Source organism: Sciurus carolinensis, chromosome 8 (genome assembly GCF_902686445.1).
Source record: "Sciurus carolinensis chromosome 8, mSciCar1.2, whole genome shotgun sequence".
NCBI classification, from domain to species: Eukaryota; Metazoa; Chordata; class Mammalia; order Rodentia; family Sciuridae; genus Sciurus; species Sciurus carolinensis.
In genome coordinates this window covers 44,532,062-44,551,228 of record NC_062220.1, presented here as the reverse complement: position 1 = coordinate 44,551,228, position 19,167 = coordinate 44,532,062, and the positions used below count along the sequence as shown (strand labels likewise).

Genomic DNA, 19,167 nt, shown 5'->3' with positions numbered 1-19,167 from the left:
GGAACACTCATACATTGCTGGTGGGGTTGCAAATTAGTGCAGCCACTCTGGAAAGCAGTGTGGAGATTCCTCAGAAAGCTTGGAATGGAAACACCATTTGACCCAGCTATCCCACTCCTCAGCTATACCCAAAGGACTTAAAATCAGCATACTACAGAGATACAGCCACATCAATGTTCATTGCTGCTCAATTCACCATAGCCAGATTGTGGAACCAACCTAGATGCCCTTCAGTTGATGAATGGATAAAGAAACTGTGGCATATATATACAATGGAATATTACTCTGCAATGAAGAATGATAAAATTATGGCATTTGTAGGCAAATGGACGAAATTGGAGAATATCATGCTAAGTGAGATAAGCCAATCTCAAAAAACTAAAGGACAAATGATCTCGCTGATAAGCGGATGAGGACATATAATGGGGGGTGGGAGGGGTTAGCATTAGGTTTAGGGTTAGGTTTAGGGTTAGGGATAAGGAGAGTGGTAAGAATGAAGGAAAGAAGGACTGTATAGAGGGAAAAGAGGGGTGGGAAGGGTGGGGGGGAAGGGAAAATAAAATAAACATCAATGCCCTATGTAAACGTATGATTACACAAATGGTATGCCTTGACTCTATGTACAAATAGAGAAACAACATGTATCCCATTTGTATACAATAAAATAAAATAAAAAAAATCGGAACCTAGAGGATTATTCTTCCTCTCCTCCTCCTACCATGTTTAATGTATCCCAAAAACATATCAGTATGCTTCCTAAATGTGTCTCAAACTATCTTCCTCTCCATCTACATCTCTATAGTCTACGCCAAAATCAAACCACCTTTTGTTCAAACAACAACAATGTCCTGATAGTACTCTACCTGCACACTCCAATTTGTTCCCTCCATGGATACCAGAGAAATATTTTAATTTTAATCTGAATAAAACCTTTCAAGGCTTTTCCCCTTGTTCACAGGATAAAGACAGAGTTCCTTAAATGGTGTGGTCCTGCCACCTCTCCAGTCCCACTTGTCATTGGTCACCTGTACATGCACCACACCAGCAGCTTTGGCCCTTGTTTGGTTCCTTGCACTTGACTTGCTGCCTTCTGCCACAAGATCTTTGCACATGACACTCTGTCTGGGATGCCCTTACCTCCCTCTTACCTGGTTATTCTTTCTCATCTCTCTTACACTAATTTAAGAACCATGGTTTAAAGGAGGGTTTCTCTGATCAGGTGAAATCCCTATTGTAAACACTAAAGTATTAATAGCACCCTTTTTTCTTTTTCTGAACAATCACTACATTGGCATCTTTGCAATTCTAAGTATGTTAATTTGCCTTTCCCCTAGACTATAGGGAGGATGAATGTAATTTCACTCAGCTTTGCATTTTCAATACCAAGCTAACTACTGTCACTCACTCAACCACCCATGCATCAAACATTAGCTGAGCATCAACTAGGGAGTAGGGATTATGCTAGCTGTCTAAGATGAACAAAACAGAAAACCTGGTCTACACCAGGAGAAGTTGTGGACCTGTAAATGCTCCTCTGGGATTATGTAAGTTTTCAATTGGGAGCAGTCGTATATAAATTACATAATGATATCAAGTGCCTCACATGCAGTTTCTCCTACAAACTCACCCAAAATACAATTAGTCTTTTTTCCAGCTGAAAAAAGTAATGAAATCACAATAAATAGCCTAAGGTTAAAGAACAGTTAGGCTAAAGAAAATTCAATCCCCCATTCCTGAACTAGCTGTAACCAAAGCAAGTCCTTCTTTTACCTAAGATAATAAATGGTTCTCCAATTCACTGAAATACTGAGTGGTTTAAGGACAGAACTTTACCTTTTCTTGGATAATACAATTATAAATAATTTAATAATCCCTATGGATCTTGTTAACATTATGATGAAGATGTATTAGCAATTTCTTTGAGTCCTTTCTCAGATGTAACACCAGCTTTACTATGTTAAATCTCATGGCAGTTATTCTCATGCTTTCCCAAGGGAAGAAAGTGAGGGACAAGTATTTTGCAGGTACAGAGTAGGTCAAGCACAGCCAGGTCCCATTCTCAGCTGAAACTCCATGAAGTCATGAGTATATACAGAAGTTTTGGAGGAAAAGTCAGAAAAGGCCCTTTTCAGAAGAAAGAAAGGAAAGAGAGGAGCAGGGGATAAGAAGATAATAGTTATCAAGTACATGTTAAATCAAGCTTCATTTTTGGTTCCTAATTTCTCTTATTTCAGAGTAAGTGTATAATAAAAGGCTTTTCAGAAAAATATCAGGATATACTTGGTGTGCATTATTATTGTAAAAACAAATCAGGATACACTTGGTCTACATTATTATTGTAGAAAAAAAAGTCATCAAAATACTCAACTGCTTAATAAAAATTGCCAACACACAGGGTCCTCACAAGTTTTATGTTGTTAACTCATCTAACCCTCACAACTCTAAGAGCTAGGTGCTATTATTAACTTGCCACACGGACAAGAAAATGGAGTTATAAGAAAGTAAAGTAACTTGCCCAAATTACACAGCTAATAAAGCCTAGGCCTGGTTTCAATCCCAGCAGTTTGGTTTTAAAACAATAACAAACTGCCTCTTGAGACTTGTTCATTCTATTCTTAAAGAATTTCAAAAATCATTTGATTACAGACTAAATTCATATCTTTGGAATAGTATGAAAATTATAAAACCCAGACAATTGAAGGTCCATCATATGAAGACAAAAAGTCTCTAAAATAAAAAAATATGAGCAATGTTGAAACATAATTTATACAAACTGACTCACATGTCAATCCAGGTACATGAAAGTCTAACTTTACACACACATACACACACACACACACACAGATTATAGCCCAGCTGCTATGAACCATATGTATCAGAGATTTGCATGGAAATTATCCACCTTGAAGCTACTGGCTGACATCCCACATATTCTGGCAGTCACTTCTGGTTGTCACTGTATCAGTTGTCTCATGTCAAATGAGTTAATAAGCTACTTTAGAGTCCTGGTGGGCAGATGTGTGTGCAGGTCAAAGTCCTCTCGACAACAAGAATTGCTAGATTACTAATGACTCTTTCCTTTTAATTAGGCCCAGAACAGAAAGAGCATTTAGACTTTGACATCTCTGAAGGAAAAACATTCATATAATTTGGCTATGATCTTCTTTTAACAGATATTATAATTAAAATTATAAAAGGATTTTTCCTATAGATTGAGCAGTCACAACTTTGTTCAAGATTGTTAGCCTGTCAGAAGGACCAGAAAACATTATTGTTTTTGACAACCAGAAAAACTGACATGTTCAAAGACTCTGTTTTTTAAAAATAGTTTTGGGGTAGTCAAAAGTATAGTCATTCTACTCAGAGAGTTGTAAACTTAAGAAACTTTCTGTTCAATTAATTATTCTTTACTAGAAATTGCAGATACTCCATATGTTTTACCCCATTAACTCCACCTCAGGTTATAAGAAATTATATATCCTGCAACAAATCATGATTTTTTTAAGGGATTGAAAGCAACATCATGATATTTGAAGATTATTAGGTATTTGAGTTGTGTGAGAGCTGAAATAAATCTATGTAAGATGCTTGTTTGAGGAGAAAGTTTAAAATTCTGTTTAGGTGTTTAACATTTGAGGTGTTGAGCTATTTTCAAACCACAATTTGGAAATATTAGTTATGTTTAATAGGTTGACATACTAAAGCCACTAAGCTAACTTTGGACCAAATCAAGTTTTTAAGTAATGATCAAAACATAAATGTGTTTTTAAAACAACTAAATCTTTAGTAGTGATTCTTCTGCTCTAGTGAAAATATTAATTATAAAAAAGAGACTAATCATATAGGTGAAACTAAAAATAAAAAGTTCGTCTCAAGTCTTTATGCCACTTTTAGAAGAAAGTACAAGTAGAAATAACACGAGACTATGGGTTACATCAGTATTTCATTCACTCTTTATTACCCAAATATGATGGGAAAATGGCCAACATTCCTGAATGCTAAATCCTTCCCTCTGATTCCACTGCCACATTCTGATTTCTCTATGGGTTTTCTTAACATTGAAGAAGCTAAATTGAACATGAAGCAAGACCAAATCTCATATGTAAGAGGATTTCAACCTCATATGTGAATGTCCATCAAGAAGAAAACAGGAAAAAACAACTTGCAGGAAATATGAATGTTCTAAAGTAGAACAATGGAAGGCAGAAGAAGGAAGCAATTTATCTATAAAGATCAATTAATATATAATACAATATCACAGTATTTTTAACATGGTATTTTTAACTATTTGAGGATTTACATAGGGTACTTCATTTTGGGAAAAGACTTCAGGGATATCTCCTAGTGCTCTTTTGGCCCTAACTCTACAGCTCTAATGCTAGGTTACCTCCAAGTGTCACAACTGCTTCCCCTCATGCCACTTTCTATTCCTAGCTCCCAGGAACACAAAGAGTATCTTGGAAAGAGCAGATTTGCATGAGATTTGAGAAGAAAATATACTTCAGAAATAACTTCAGAAAGACATGAAGAAATGGCAAAAATGACCTAATTTGGGTCTGACCCATCCAGTGTTCCACTGGGTTTATTTGTTCATAATTAATTTTGGTAACTTATTCTCTGCAATTTGAAAGGCCTACCGATCAAGACATTCTTTCGGTTTATGAGAGGGCTCCTTTGGCAGCCAGATGTGATTGCATCCTAGGCTACGGTAGCAGCCCCATGGAAGTTGGCAGCATTGGGTTCAGAGGAACTCCAGTCTTTCCTCAGAGCCCAGTGAGTGCTCTCTACTGAGTTTCATTTCCAGTTTGGGCATAGGGATAAGCCTTCCTGGGCACTGACTGACATGATTATAATTCCAATTTATTTCACATAGAGACTACTGGGATGTTCTTCTCATGAATGACACCATGTGATCCTCATGTGTGGGAGAAGCTGAGGTGGCCTCTGAGCCAATGTGTCATTCTGAGAAACATCTATGTTTTGTTGCTAAGGCAACAAGGACATTCAGTGCAGAACAGGAGCTACTTTACATGTGGAAAGTATTAATGACAGAAATGATTTGTACAAAGGCCAGAAGCCTATTTTCCCTTGATTTAACACACACTGGGTTTTTTTCCTTTTGTTCTTTGCCCACCTTTATGAAAAACCTTCTACCCCTATGTCAACAGAAAGTGATTGTAGCTTATGAGAGACCACTCATAAATTCAAAAATATGGGAATGCTCCATCTAGAAATTCACAGAATCTGCAAATGTTACAAGCCTAAGGTTTCTATTTTAAGGTCTCACAAGAGACACAGTATTTGAAAATGCACAATTAGAATTACTGTTTTCTTTTTCCCAAGTGATTCCCTTCCTTCTTTTCCTGCATTTTCAGACAGTCAAGTCAAAATGCACCTTTTAACAGACTGTTGTGCTCAGCCAGAATATACTTGAAGAGGAAATATGCAACTTCCATACTGTCCAAAAGAAAAGCATTTATCTCAAGATAAATATTCAGGAAATTCAGCCATTTTTCCTAAGAGAATAATAGCATCTGGTGGTTAAGAGCAGACTTCTGGGTTTGAATTCTGATTCTGTCCCTTACTAATTTCGTAAACGTGGACCCTCTCCTTAAACTCTTTGTGCCTTAGTAGGCTAATTTGCAAGATGTCAACAAGTATTATAGAAGTTACAAAATAAATAATTCTCCCTAGGCCTGTTAGAAAATGCAGTTACTGAATTTTAGAGATTATTTACACAAATTATAATAGCAGTTTCTTTAAAACATTTTCTAATAAAATGATAATGGGTGAAAATAAACAAGCCACTATCTACTATAACATTGTTTACAGACTGAGGAACAAATTAGTTTATTATGTCTTCAAAATTTAGACGTACTTTCTGGAAGGCAAGATGAAATCATTCTCTGAAACCTGACTTTTAAGACAGTACACTAATAAATGTAAAAAATACAAAAAGAAGAGTTAACTAATGATCAATGTGACATGGATCTCTAGCTAATGAATCCAAAGAGTAATAGAAATCATACAGAAAGCAGTAATACTCTCAAAGGAAGAGTCAAGAGACCTATAGACTTGTGAGTTTAAACTGGAAATATCACTAGAGGGAGACAGAGAGGGAAGCTCAATGCCCACCTGCAGCCTCCTAACCTCTCCCAGCATTCCCTAGAATCGACACCTTTTCAATTGGGAATGATCTTCATGTGTTCACTTGGCAGTGAACTTTGTGACTCAAATCTGAGTGGTAATTTTATGTTACATATATTTTATCACAATTAAAATTTTAATTTCAAGAGATGCCCTTAGGAAACAGATGAACTCCTCAAATACTTTTGGAAAAATGCCTTCTTTTGTGTCTTTTATGTCTATGCTATAAAACTCAAACACAAAGTTCTATTATGTCAGAAAAATCATAGTCACTTCCCCTCCCAGAAAACCCACTTGACTCATTATGTGTTAATAATTAATGCATTGTCTGAATTAAAAACTAAATTTTATTCAGATAAATTCGTTCTTAAGAAAAATTCTAACTAGTAAGTCCATTAATAAATAGAAGTGATTACATGATGCCAGCTTTCTGTGGACCTGTCCTCAGCCACCACCACTGCACAGTCCCCATCACCAAATGCTGCACACACTGCTCCCAGCCCAGCTCCTCCCCAGAGCCCTCTGGAGCTGATGGAGCAGCCTCTGCCTCTGCCTAAAGCAAGCCTTTGATCTCCAGGCTTTATTTTTTATTTCCAAAATAAAATTGTTGGGCCAGGATGATCTCTAAAATCATTTATGGCTCAAACATTCTGTAATTCTATCACTGTTACAATCTTTTGCCCTGATCCCTGATTTTAAGCCTCTATTTCACAAACATGAAAATTATCATCTTATGTAACCAATGAATTCAAGAAACTTGTATGTAATGTCAAAAAAAATTTTTTTTCTTGCTGCAGGATTTTACCAATAGCCAAAGCAATTTTATGAGAACTTCTACTCAGTATTCTACAAGGCATTTCTTTCCCCCAGAGAAAATTAATCACAGGCAAGCACTGGAAAAGACAATCTCCCCAGATGAAGCTTGAGCCTGCTCTCTCTGAGAAGCCCATTCTATTTTAATTTGCCAATTAAAAGTGGCCTGGGAAATCTCATACTGTCATTATCTCATTAAAATACTATACTTGTCACTCCCTTTCTTCTCTGTGGAAAATTAACACTCAAATTGCCCAACTGGTCCTGCAACTTAAGTCCAATATCACCCTGAAAAGATTAGCTTTTTCCAGGGTCAGCTGGGGATAGCAGCGTCTGTAGTTAACAATCGATATAAATTCCACACAACTTCAGTCACTAAGCCAACACCATTTATTGGATACTTACTACATCTGTGAAATGTACTAAGCATTGAGAAGAGTTAAAAAGAAACCAAAAAGATTGCTTTTAACAAATCAAAAGTCACTCTTATTGGAAAAGGGAGTCTTATAACCAGGTCTTTCAAGGACCCCTCTTGGTGTCTGTCTTTCGTCTTTCCTTTGGGTTCTACTTGGCTCTCACTGCACCCCTCCCTGTCTGTCTTGCCTGATTATCTATGGGTGGCATTACAAGCATGGTACTGATAGTTGTGGTTGCTTAATTTCTGTTGGTATAATAGTTATAAATCCCATTCCCTAACACCCTGTATACTAAGATGGCATTACATGTGGGAAAGAGAATGATTTGAATTGTGTTCCTTGGTAGTGCTTTTAGTTTCTAGTGACCCATAAAATGACTAAAGAACATGAGTAGGAATGAAATACAATGAAGATTCTAGATAATGGTTTATGCTTAATAATGCCCCCCTCGAGTAAGAGACTAAAAAATGATAAAGCAATACCACTGGCTTCCTACTTATACTTGAACTAGATTCTGTATATACACCTGCAGGTTATTAAGTATTTCCAAAGATACTTCCTCAAAGAGTCCATTGATGTCATCCTAATAAAAACATGTGTTACCATAAAGCCACTGGGAGAAGGCACTCTGCCTGTCTCTAATCACAGGGTAAGATTACCTTATTGCCTTGAAATCCCTTTGGGCCTGGATCTCCTGGAGGTCCACTAATGCCCTGCCCCAAGATGAAAACAAAGAATTAGTTCTGTGTACAAAAGGCTAACAAAAATAATGAATCTTTCTTTAAGGTTCCTAGAGATCCTGGAGTTAGAAGTCAGACTACATAGCTCAGAGTTACATTGGGATCAGATTCAATCAAGAAACCAAATGACATAAAATTCCCTGAGTTGAATGAGTAGCTTCTAAAATAGCACTTATGCTGAGAGCAAACATCTTATTAATGAGGTATTTGTTACCTAAACCTGTTTCCAAACTTATTCCCATGCCAAACTTCTTTTTAAAAAGATTTTTCCTATTAAACAATTTTTTAAAAATATCTAAGCCATATAATTGAAATTCATAGTTTCCAATGACTCTGTGATAACCAGAGGTACTGGCTTGCTCTGACAATTCCTGGCCAAAGCAGAGAAGTTGTTGGCTAACTAGATTTCATGTAGGAAATCTTGGGTAAAAGTACAATTTTCAGCAGACTTTCTGAAAGGTTAAAATTAACTCCACACACATATATACCCACTGTAACTTTAGAAGTCCCTAGACTGGAAAAAGATTCAAATTGTGTTCTGAAATTCATGCAATATATCTAAGTTAAAAAAAATGCTTTAAAGGATCATTCCATAATGATCATAGAGGACGAAGTACTTAGAGTAATCCAATAATACAAATACTTTAATTTAGACAAAAAGCATACCTCTTCCCATCATAGTAGCAGTGCAAATATAGACACATCCTGATCTTGCCTACTTTGACTTTCTGCATATACCCAGACTCTTAATTTTTTCATCTCCTTAGGTGCTCACTAAGTGGACTTGCCTGCCAGTACCTGTCTTTAGGGAACCTGAGTTAGCTAATCAAAACATTAGGAGAGTTGTTTCCAAACTTTGCTGAAAAATTGGAATCATCTGGGGATCTTTAAAAATATTGCAATCTGGTTCCAATCTGCAGACATTCTGATTTAATTGGCAGAGTGTAAAAGTGGGTAAAGGGATTTTTTAAAAGTTCCCAAATGATTCTAATCCAAACCTAGATTTGATTTTAGTCACCTTACCTGAAGTCCTCTTGGTCCCTTTGGTCCAGATGGCCCTGGGTATCCCTGTGGAATAAGATTAATAGTAAGTCTCTATAAATATCCATCTCCTAAGGGCAGTGATTTTAGGTGGGAGGAAAGGGAATATTGAGTGGTAATGGCCAGTCTTCTCCCTGGTTATCCCACACCAAAGCCAACAAATTGAAATTGTTATAATTAACAAGAGACCTCAAGTCAAACTTTGCTTTAATGAACAAACTCCATGAAAATCCAATTGTACATGTCAGTTTTTAGCCTATGTATTGACATTTTGATCAGAGTAAAGCAATTACCTCATAAAATCCTTTAGAGGACAGTATGCTTGGTGGAATTGTTTCCTTTCAATAAGGAATGTCACTAGTTAACAATTTAGTAAGTTCCAAGGTATCTAGATTACTCTTTTGTTCATCTTTTAGACATAGAACTTAGCAAAATACTGTTTTACTCACTCTTCTAATAAAAATATTTCAATATTTTCCATAACTCAAAAACCATCAAAATTTATTTGTATGCAAGTATAATATCTAATTTCTCTTTTCCCAGATTCTCATTTTTTTTAAATATTCAAGAATAGAGACCTATCAAAATTTATTTACTCCTCTCCTCCTTTTGAAATTAAAGTATGAATGATGATTGCTATTTTAAGGAACATTATAACAAACATCTTTGTGTACAAATTTTTGTCCAACTTCTGAATTGTTCCTAAGAGTAATTTCCTAGATGACTGAGTCAGAGACTATAAATACATTTAAGGTTATCACTCTCCTTTGCCTCTCACTATATATAGAAAGAAACTTCCTTTGTGAAGTGTTTTGTCCATTCCCATCACCTGAGTATGGAAAACCTTTATCTTATGGAATCCCTATGAAGACTGAGTATTATATATTAGTTCAGTGTTTGCTAATCTGATTTGTGAAATAATATTTTAATGTCTTAATTTCATTTATCTGTTAGCTACTATGCTTGGACATTTTTCTCATTTCTTGTTTATTATTATATCTCATTTTTATATTTCCTCTTTTGTATCTCTTCATGCTCTTCATATATTTTTCTTATAAATTCTTCATATCAAGAACCCTATTTCATTGAACATAAGACATTTTTTCATATATTTGGATCTCTGACATTGGGACTGTCTTACAGTCAATCACATCATATATTTATAATTGGCAGTATTTTCTTTTTTTTTTTTGGCACAGAGAACAATGGAGTGCTTAATATCTGGCATCTTACTCAATGGAATAGATTAATTATTTGTCAGCCATTTTTACTTCATGTTTTTCCAGCTATTGTTTGACTTCAGTTTCTGTTCTATTCTGAGTGTCCTTTCTTCTGTATTTCCATGACCCCATGTCCATCTTGCATTTTCAGTTGTCCTCTAGGAAGAACTTCTTCATCATTACACTTTTCATTTTGCCCAGAGATAATTACTAAGCCTACACTTTGCAGATCCACCTGACCTTTAACTCTACACAGTTTAAAAGCTTCCAGGAAGGCTCAAGTGATTTTAAATGCTTAATTCCATGACCAATGTCATTATCTTATTCTCTTCTTTTAACCTGCCTTATTTTCTCTCCTTGGCCTCCTCCCATAATTAAAGATATTTTAAAAGTTTAGTATCTATTAACTATTGTTAATAGTTCTCAAATGTAATGAAAGCTATTTAGTTTTACTCTGTGCTTTCTTGGGTCTTTTATCATTATGTTTTTAAATATTCTCTATATTCTTGATCTATTAAGTAACTTTTTAATGTTATAAATACTGTCCCCAGTTTAAGTCCTTTATCTGTGTTTATATTTTAGCTAAAGGTAAATATTTTCAAAATTTCAAACCCCTATCTATGCTTACCTCTGCCAAATTGTTTTTAACTATTTCACTAATTTAACAGAATTCTTCACTTTCTAGAAAGTGCCTGACCTCAGTGTTTACATCTAGAAAGCAATTAGATTAAAATGCAGTTGGAGTTGAATTGACTTTACTGGTTAAATCATTCTTCCCACCATGACTTTGTGTAGAACTGACCTCAAAGGTTAAGGTGTTGCAGAACAAAGTCTTAATGGCCTACATGAAGGCATTTGGGCCTTTATTCACTAGGTAAGGTATCTTTTTGTTTTCAACTTCATGTTTCACAGATGTGAAGATTGACCATGACTCTCCAACTGTACTAGAGCCACATAATTCACCCCAGGAATTTCCTTTTAAGAAAACAGCTCAAAGGGGATCACAGCTGTTAGTATTTTTAAAACATCTTCCTTACTTTGTCACCTTTTATTCCTGGTTTACCACATTCTCCAGGTTCACCCTAAAAAATAAATGCATAAAATGAATAAAAGGACATTTATGGTCAGTCGAGTAGGATTTTTCTTAAGATTTCCAGCAAGATCAAATGACACAAGCACTCTACACAGATTCTATACAATTTTATCCTCAATACTGAGGTTTGCATGGGCTCTGCATTCTGAAAACCTTTATATCAGTCGTCCTTAACTTGACAGGCTCAAACCAGTGATGCCATCTAATGAGGTGTGACATATTATTAGAGAGAGAAATGAAATTAGAAGGAAAATACCTGAACATCCACCATTTATTAGAAGGGTACTGTGATGAGTGAGCAAGGTCAACTGAGAGACAGCACAGCTATGAGCGTGCTACATATTTTCCACTATTATGCTCTACTGTACTCTCTTCCGTAGAATATTGATTTAAAAAAAACTAACATTGGAATTATGCTTTAGAGATTATTAGTGTTTTTTACAGATATTATCTGGCATTAACTGTCTGATACAGATATCATTAACCCAATTTTACAGATTGAAAATTTGCAATTCAAAAAAGATTCAGAAAATGTGGTCTATATACATAGTGGAACACTACTTAGCCTGCAAGAAGGAAATCCTATCATTTATGATAATATGGATGAACCTGGGAGACATATGTTCATGAAATAAGCCAGAAGCAGAAAGACAAATACTTCATGATTTCACTTCTATGTGTAACCAAAAAGGTTGAACTCACAGAGGCACAGAGTAGAATGGTGGTTACCAGGGGTTAACAGGTTGGAATTTGGGAGATGTTGCTCAAAGGATATAAAATTTCAGTTACAAAAGGGCAATAAGTACAAAAGATCTATTGTACAACATGGTCACCATAATTAGTAACAGTGTCTTGTATTCTTGAAAAGCATTAGAAGAGCACAGTTTTAAGTGTTCTCATCACACATACACAAAAAAAATGGTAACTGTTAGGTAATGCATATGTTCATTATCTCAATCTAACCATTTAACAATACATATAAATTTCAAAACATCATGTTGTATTTTTTAAATATATACAATTTTTGTCAATCAAAATTATTTTAAAATAAAAGTAAATATTTATTTTTTAAAAAGTTAAGTGGTTTGCCCAATCAGATAAGAATTGGAACCTCCGAACACTAAACCATTATATCAGACTTTAAGACTTTCAGGAGAAGTAAAAAGTCACATCCATTTAGAAAAATGACAAATTTCATAATCATGATAAAATTATCTCTTGTTAATAAAATACTTCAGCATTTTCAAATGCTTTTATATATTTTTACTCTGAGCCTCAAATCAATTCTTACTTTTAAGATATGGAAACAATTGGAGAGATTAAATGATTTACTTACACATACATGGTAGTCTATGACTCCTGATTCAGTGCCTTCAATACTAATTTCTGCTTCTGCTGTGACTTTATTATCTATGTGCTATTCTAGGACATGCTACTTGATATGTCATTGTGACATAAGGAAATTGCACCAGAATGTAATGCAATGCATTACTTCCTTCATCAAGGAAGCCATGTCATGAGAAATAACTGTCCACTGAATTTAATAGTGTTTATAGTAATACTGTAAACTTATATTCTGGTTTAAGCTTCATCTGATTGCTAAACAGCAACCATTAACAAGACTGGCAGCCAACCTTCAGACCACATTTAGAAACAGCACTTCTTAAGGAAGGAAATAACAATTGTAATCACCAATTATTGGGTGTAAAGTATGTGCCAGAGACTTTACATGATTGCTGTCTCCACAAGTATATTGCCTTGCACAGTATACAATGTACATATATAAAATATATGTATGTATACATACATATATTCAATCATATATAAGGAATATGAGGCTCAGAAAGATTTAAGTTCTTTGTCTATGACCACAGACTTGAGCCTGTAAGACTTCTAGATCTGTGTATCAGTCACCATAGCTGAACAGAGTACATAACCATGGGATATAAGTTATTTCCAGTGACCTGGCATTTCTACCTAGGGTTCTACCTGCACTTTCACTGACATGGGGAGCTGGAAAGAAGAAGGTATAATTCTTTGAGTCAGCTATCTGTTAAAAAGCAATCTGCTTTCTCTCTATTCAATTTTGGAGTCAAACTGACTCAGGAAAAACTGAGTCTTCACTCAGAACAAGTTGAACATTTATTTCTGAATGTAAATGGAAAATCATTCTTGAAGACTCAATTATAAAGCAATTAATTTACTAATGTTGGGTGGGAACAAAATGAGTCAACCACTAAAATATAAAACAGAAAAGTACCAAAAATACACTCAAAAATCCTTTCGGCTAGAATTCACATTCCATTTGTCCAGACAAATTTGTTAGCTCTGGGGTCCTGAGGAACAGCATTTGTTTTGGGGGCAGATTTCCATCAATGAAAAATATTGTATTCATGTTTTTGCCTCAGAAAAGGCATTTTCTTTTTTGGTGGGACAATTAATCCCTGTGGAATGGTCACAATTATATAGTTCTAGGGAGCAAGTGCTTCAGAAAGCTATGAACAGATTAGCTGTTTCCAGCTTTGGATTTGTGATACTGCTCCTCCTAGTGAAATTCTTGAATGTGGAAGGTTCACAGTCACTTTGCTCTGACAGATTGTATTTTCCAATTTAGAACTCTTTCGGTGAGTCTAAAACTCTCCAGAAAGTTATATGAATCTTTAAATATGTGTGTGTGTGTGTGTGTGTGTGTGTGTGTGTGTGCATGAGCCCATGTGTTTGTGTGTGTGTGTGTGTGTGTGTGTGTGTGTGTGTGTGTGTGCACATAGCTTCCTGGTGTTGATAACTACCTCATTGTTTAAATCAAGATGGTGGGGGTATCCATACTCTTCCTCAACTATATATAGAATAATTTTATAATTTTATAATCATGAAAATTTTTAACTTCCCCATGTTAACATTTTTCTTGCCTCTTCATTATCAAACCTTACATTCTTAGTACTACAAACAGTTTACAATACATTATCACATCCATTATTTCATTTATTCTCCAACCACCCTGTAAATTAGACAGACCAATATTAATCCAGTTCTACATGGATAAAGAAACAAACACCAGAGATCTTGAGTTGCCCAAGTACAGATTTTGCCCAAGTACAGATATTAAGTACAGATTTTGACTCCTACTGCCCCTACAAATAGCCACCACTTGGTTCCCCCTCAGGCTTAGGAAGAAAATAAATAGATACATGAAAGAGTTTTATGTGTGCTTTCCAATCAGGCTTGGGCCATTTTGCAGGGATTTCTGGGGTATTGGTTTCTCAAAATATGATCTAGAAGGGGAGAAGTCTTTTCAACCTGCAGACTTTGTGGGAAGTGGGGAAGTCAGAGAGAACCTATAGACAATTCTTACCTTTTCACCCTTGTACCCAGGAATTCCCTAGTTAAAAAAAAAAAAAAAAAAGAATGAAAAGTAAAATGTTATAGAGCAGAGTTAGAGGACATGTTAGATATTTTTCACATATAAGGTATAAAACATATCTATATGGTCTTGGAAAATAAGAATGTAAATGTAAACAATTTCACTTCTCTGTATGCTTGGGAAATATACATTTACTGAGAAGAAAAGAACCTGTCTTTCTACTACCTTCTATTCTATTTCAAGTATTTTTTTCCAAACCCAATTTCTTGCCCTTTGGTCCCAAGCTGAAGGAGAGAGGCTATACTGAAAGTCAATGTAGAAGTGATGACCCACAACAGTCCTTTCTAAATTGTTATATTTACTTTTAAACTATGAACTATTGCAGCTGAGAATGTTTCACAGAGGCCATTAGAGAAACTGGCTTTGAAAATAATCTGTGATAATGGCCTTTAGAATATAAGTAAATATCAGTATCCATTAAGGTCCTCCTCTCAAATTTGGTCTCAAATACATCGAGAAAATGAATGGTTCCTCTATCAACCCTGATGAGAGAGTGGCCTTTTAAGTTACTGTTTTTTGTCTCATGTTGAACAAGGCACCAGCACCTCAGCTGTATTCTGAGTCAGTCCTGGAAATCCCATACAGCCTTCTCCACTGTGACTCTGTTCATAAACTCATTAAGTAATACAGTATTGACTATTAAATGGACTAGGAAGCCATCCGCTCTAAGCAAAAATTAGTTGTTTCCAAACAGAATTTTCATACAACTGTATCTATCAAGCACAAAACAGAATTGTATGGCATATTTAAATCAATCTAGTGAAACCAATGGTATAAACAAGCTAAGTTAAGACTGAATTTTGGAAGGAGCCAATACAGCTTTACAAAATAAAGAAATATTACTTTTAAATAGTCTGTCTTTCTTTTTTTTCTTCCTGTTTTCTTTCTGTAAATCATGGTCAATTCATTGTTTAGTTGTTATATCAGTTCTTTTTTCTTTCCTTACTTTTTCCATTCAGGGCATCTTAATTACTAGTTTTTATATAGTCAAATTTACAATATCCAAAATTGTACCCAAACTCTGCATATTTTCTTATTTTCATATTTCTAGTAATGCTACCATAACATTTCAGGTCACAGAGTCAAAATTTTATAATCATCTGTTTTCTCTCTCCTTTTCTTATCATTCTATCCCTCTAATCCAACCTGTTCAAAATTCTGCAACAGCTTCCTGCTATAATTTGTTTGAAATCCACTCTTCTGATCCTGGCCTGCAAGGTCCTATATCGTTAGCCCCTGCCTATCTCTGTGGCCTCCCATCACTCATTAACATGTTCTGGGGTTCTTTCCATTTCTTGAGTCTACCAAGCATGTTCCTTTCTCTGGGCCTTTGTATCTCTCTTGAACACCTTCATTACCTTGTTTTATACGTGTTTTCATAACACTTCTCTGATTGAAATTATCTATTTGTTTACCTATTTCTTGTCTCCTTCACTGAAACACTTACTAAGACAGGGACTGTCTTGCTCACTCCTGAATCCCCAGCACCTAACAGAATGCCCAGCACTCTGTTAAGTTACTGTTTTTTGTCAACATGAGACAAAAAACAGTAACTTAAAAGGCTACTCTCCCGTCAGGGTTGATAGAGGAACCATTCATTTTCTCGGTATATTTGAGATCAAAATTGAGAGGAGGACTCAATGAATATTTGTTGAATATATGAGTTAGACTTAGTCACTACTCACGGTCATTTCCTCCCCTTCATGGATTCTCACAATGTTCTTCTTTTCTATTTTGTCCTTTCTGTAGCCTGATACTGTTTAATGTAATGAGCAACAAATGTGAACCACATATATAATATTAAATACCCTCATAGCCATATTTTAAATGTAAAAATATGGAGATGGAATTAAGATTATATTTTCAAAATACTGTCATCTCAACATTTAATCAATATAAAAATTATCAATGAGGTAATTTTTTTGTACTAAGGCTTTAAAATTCAATGTATATTTTACTCCTACAACACACTTCAATTCAGAGTAGTCATGTGTCAAGGGCTCAGTTGCCACATTTGATTAGTGGTTTTCATACTGGCCAGAGCAGATTGAGCCAATGTCTCTGTTACCTCTCATGTCAGCTAATAGCAGACCTTCTTCTAAGTGCTTCTCTTTCTCATTGTTAATGTCTCAGCAGGTTAATCATCCCATTACACAATTTTTTGGGTCATGTACCTCATTAAAATTTCAGGAGCTTCCCATCACCTAGCAAAATCCAGACCTTGCAGTCAGCATTGGGCATTCTGCCCCAACCACCTTCACACTGAATCTGATAAGTAACCCACTTCACCATTCCAAATCAGTACACGCCCTCAGATTGATGCTCATGGCATTCTCTCCATCTGAAGTGCCTGTCTTTCCCCCTTTCTGCCCTATCTGTGCCTGTCACAACCCTACATCTTCAGGGATCATCCTGTAAAATATACCTGGATAACTCCAGTTTCCTCTCACTACCTGTTCATGACCTTTTGACAATATTCTGCTTCAAACTGTAGCTATTCAGAATATCTTATCTCTCCTAAGACATAATAAGTTTTTTTAAAATATACTTTTTTCCTTACTGGTATGCATATATCTATAAGAATCCTAAGAAATGTTTTCTGAATAAATAACACAAATTTCTGAATGAATTCTAATTAAGACTATCAGACTTTCTATCAAATTCTTTCACAAAGTTAATCAAAAATACCAAGAGAACAGTATTTAAATCTCTTGGTCTTAGTCTAGGACTTATACCCAAGGGGACAAGCGGAGAGGTACAATACAACAAGGCCTCCTTTTTTCACCGTGCATTTCTCTGCTATTTGCTACCCTTACCACAATGCCCAAGAAAATGCAAAATAAGACATGCACTGTAATTATTTCTCAAGAAATCTTTGTTATCTTCCAATTTGGGAGATAAGAAAACAACTAAAATGATAAATGTTATTTTGTTTGTAGATTATATTGACAAAAGCATAGTTTAGACAATGTAATTATTATGGTGTTGAAACTCATTCTTCATCATAGAAAAAATACAAGAAGTAAAGCAAAATGCTTTTCTCACTTGAGGCTTTCACAAGTGTCCAGTTAAGCATCAGGGACTGTCATGAGGTTAAAAACCCCTGGTTCCATTATCACTCCTGTTGAGCAGAGTATGTTCTCCTCACATTTTCATTTCTAAGGTTGTATATGTCTAATTGCCTGCCTGAACCATCAGAACACAGGTAGGTAGAAGTCAGGTTTGCCATTTGCCCTGCAGGGATCAAAATGATCAATCACAGAAACTTAGCATCCTGAGATCACTTCCTCAGGAAGGCATTCCAGTTGTGTACATACCCCAGGACCTCTTTCTCCAGTTTCTCCTTTTTGAGCATCACCCTGCAACAAACAACAATCAGTCAAAATTCCCCAAGCTTGAAGAGTGACTATTACTCAATCAAATGCATCAGTCAGTCCCAGGCTAATAGGTTAACCCAGTTTGGGAAAATCTTAGGAGTTTACTATTGACACTATCACATACAATATAGGAAAGAAAATAGAAGCTCAGATAAACTTTGCCCCTTGGGAATAAAGCCAGATGTGCAGCATTCAGAATCCAGATACATTTTTTGCAACTTAGGCCACATCCCAGTTTCACAACATGGTCATTGTCTCAAATAGAGCATTATATTTGCTCAGAGCCGGACGCCCTAGCTTTTCCCCAAGGGGCTTTGGAATGTTTTCCAAAATGTCTTCAGGAGTGATTGGTTGATTTCAGCAAGACTTAGAAAAATAAATTATGAAACAAAAAATTACAGACCAAAAAAAAATTACAAAGAAATACATGAAGTATAAACATTGACCTATAACAGGTATTTAAGAGAACAAAAAAAGAACGCATCATGGCATCAATTCAGTCCTACATAAGATGAATGAGTTCAGGTGTGTGTGTGTGTGTGTGTGTGTGTGTGTGTGTGTGTTAGAATGATCCAAAGATGCTACACATTCCCCTTCCTTGGAAGGCAAGCAATTACCAAAAATACTTTCATGCATATAACATTATATTTTTCATACTTTCCTAAGAATATTGTCAGAAATAGGATTGAGTCAAAGTTTCAAGTATTTGAATGGCTCCTCTTATTGACTAATTTATTTCAAAACATTTGTGCCAAGTTATCTTTGCAATGAAGAGTAAACAGCTTCCCTACCATATCACTATCACTAGTTATATTTTTTATTTGCCATGTTAGTTGCTACAAGAAATGTTCTTAAAATTCAAAACACACAAAAAAACTAGGTGAACTAGAAAACTACTT

General features: G+C 35.3%; 1 protein-coding gene across 3 annotated transcripts in view; it reads right to left on the bottom strand.

Moving 5' to 3' along the window:
• Positions 1-19,167, bottom strand: part of Col28a1 (collagen type XXVIII alpha 1 chain) — a 196,400-nt gene that overhangs the window by 161,168 nt on the left and 16,065 nt on the right. For all 3 annotated transcript variants that reach the window (XR_007109989.1, XM_047562843.1, XM_047562842.1), the window contains exons 7-11: positions 18,209-18,250; positions 14,823-14,849; positions 11,415-11,459; positions 9,140-9,184; positions 8,036-8,089 (exon numbers count right to left, since the gene is read on the bottom strand). Coding sequence is in view for 2 of the 3 variants with exons in the window: in XM_047562843.1 (XP_047418799.1) it covers positions 8,036-8,089; positions 9,140-9,184; positions 11,415-11,459; positions 14,823-14,849; positions 18,209-18,250 (213 nt within the window). In the remaining variant the exon portion in view is untranslated. The remainder of the gene's footprint in view (positions 1-8,035; positions 8,090-9,139; positions 9,185-11,414; positions 11,460-14,822; positions 14,850-18,208; positions 18,251-19,167) is intronic.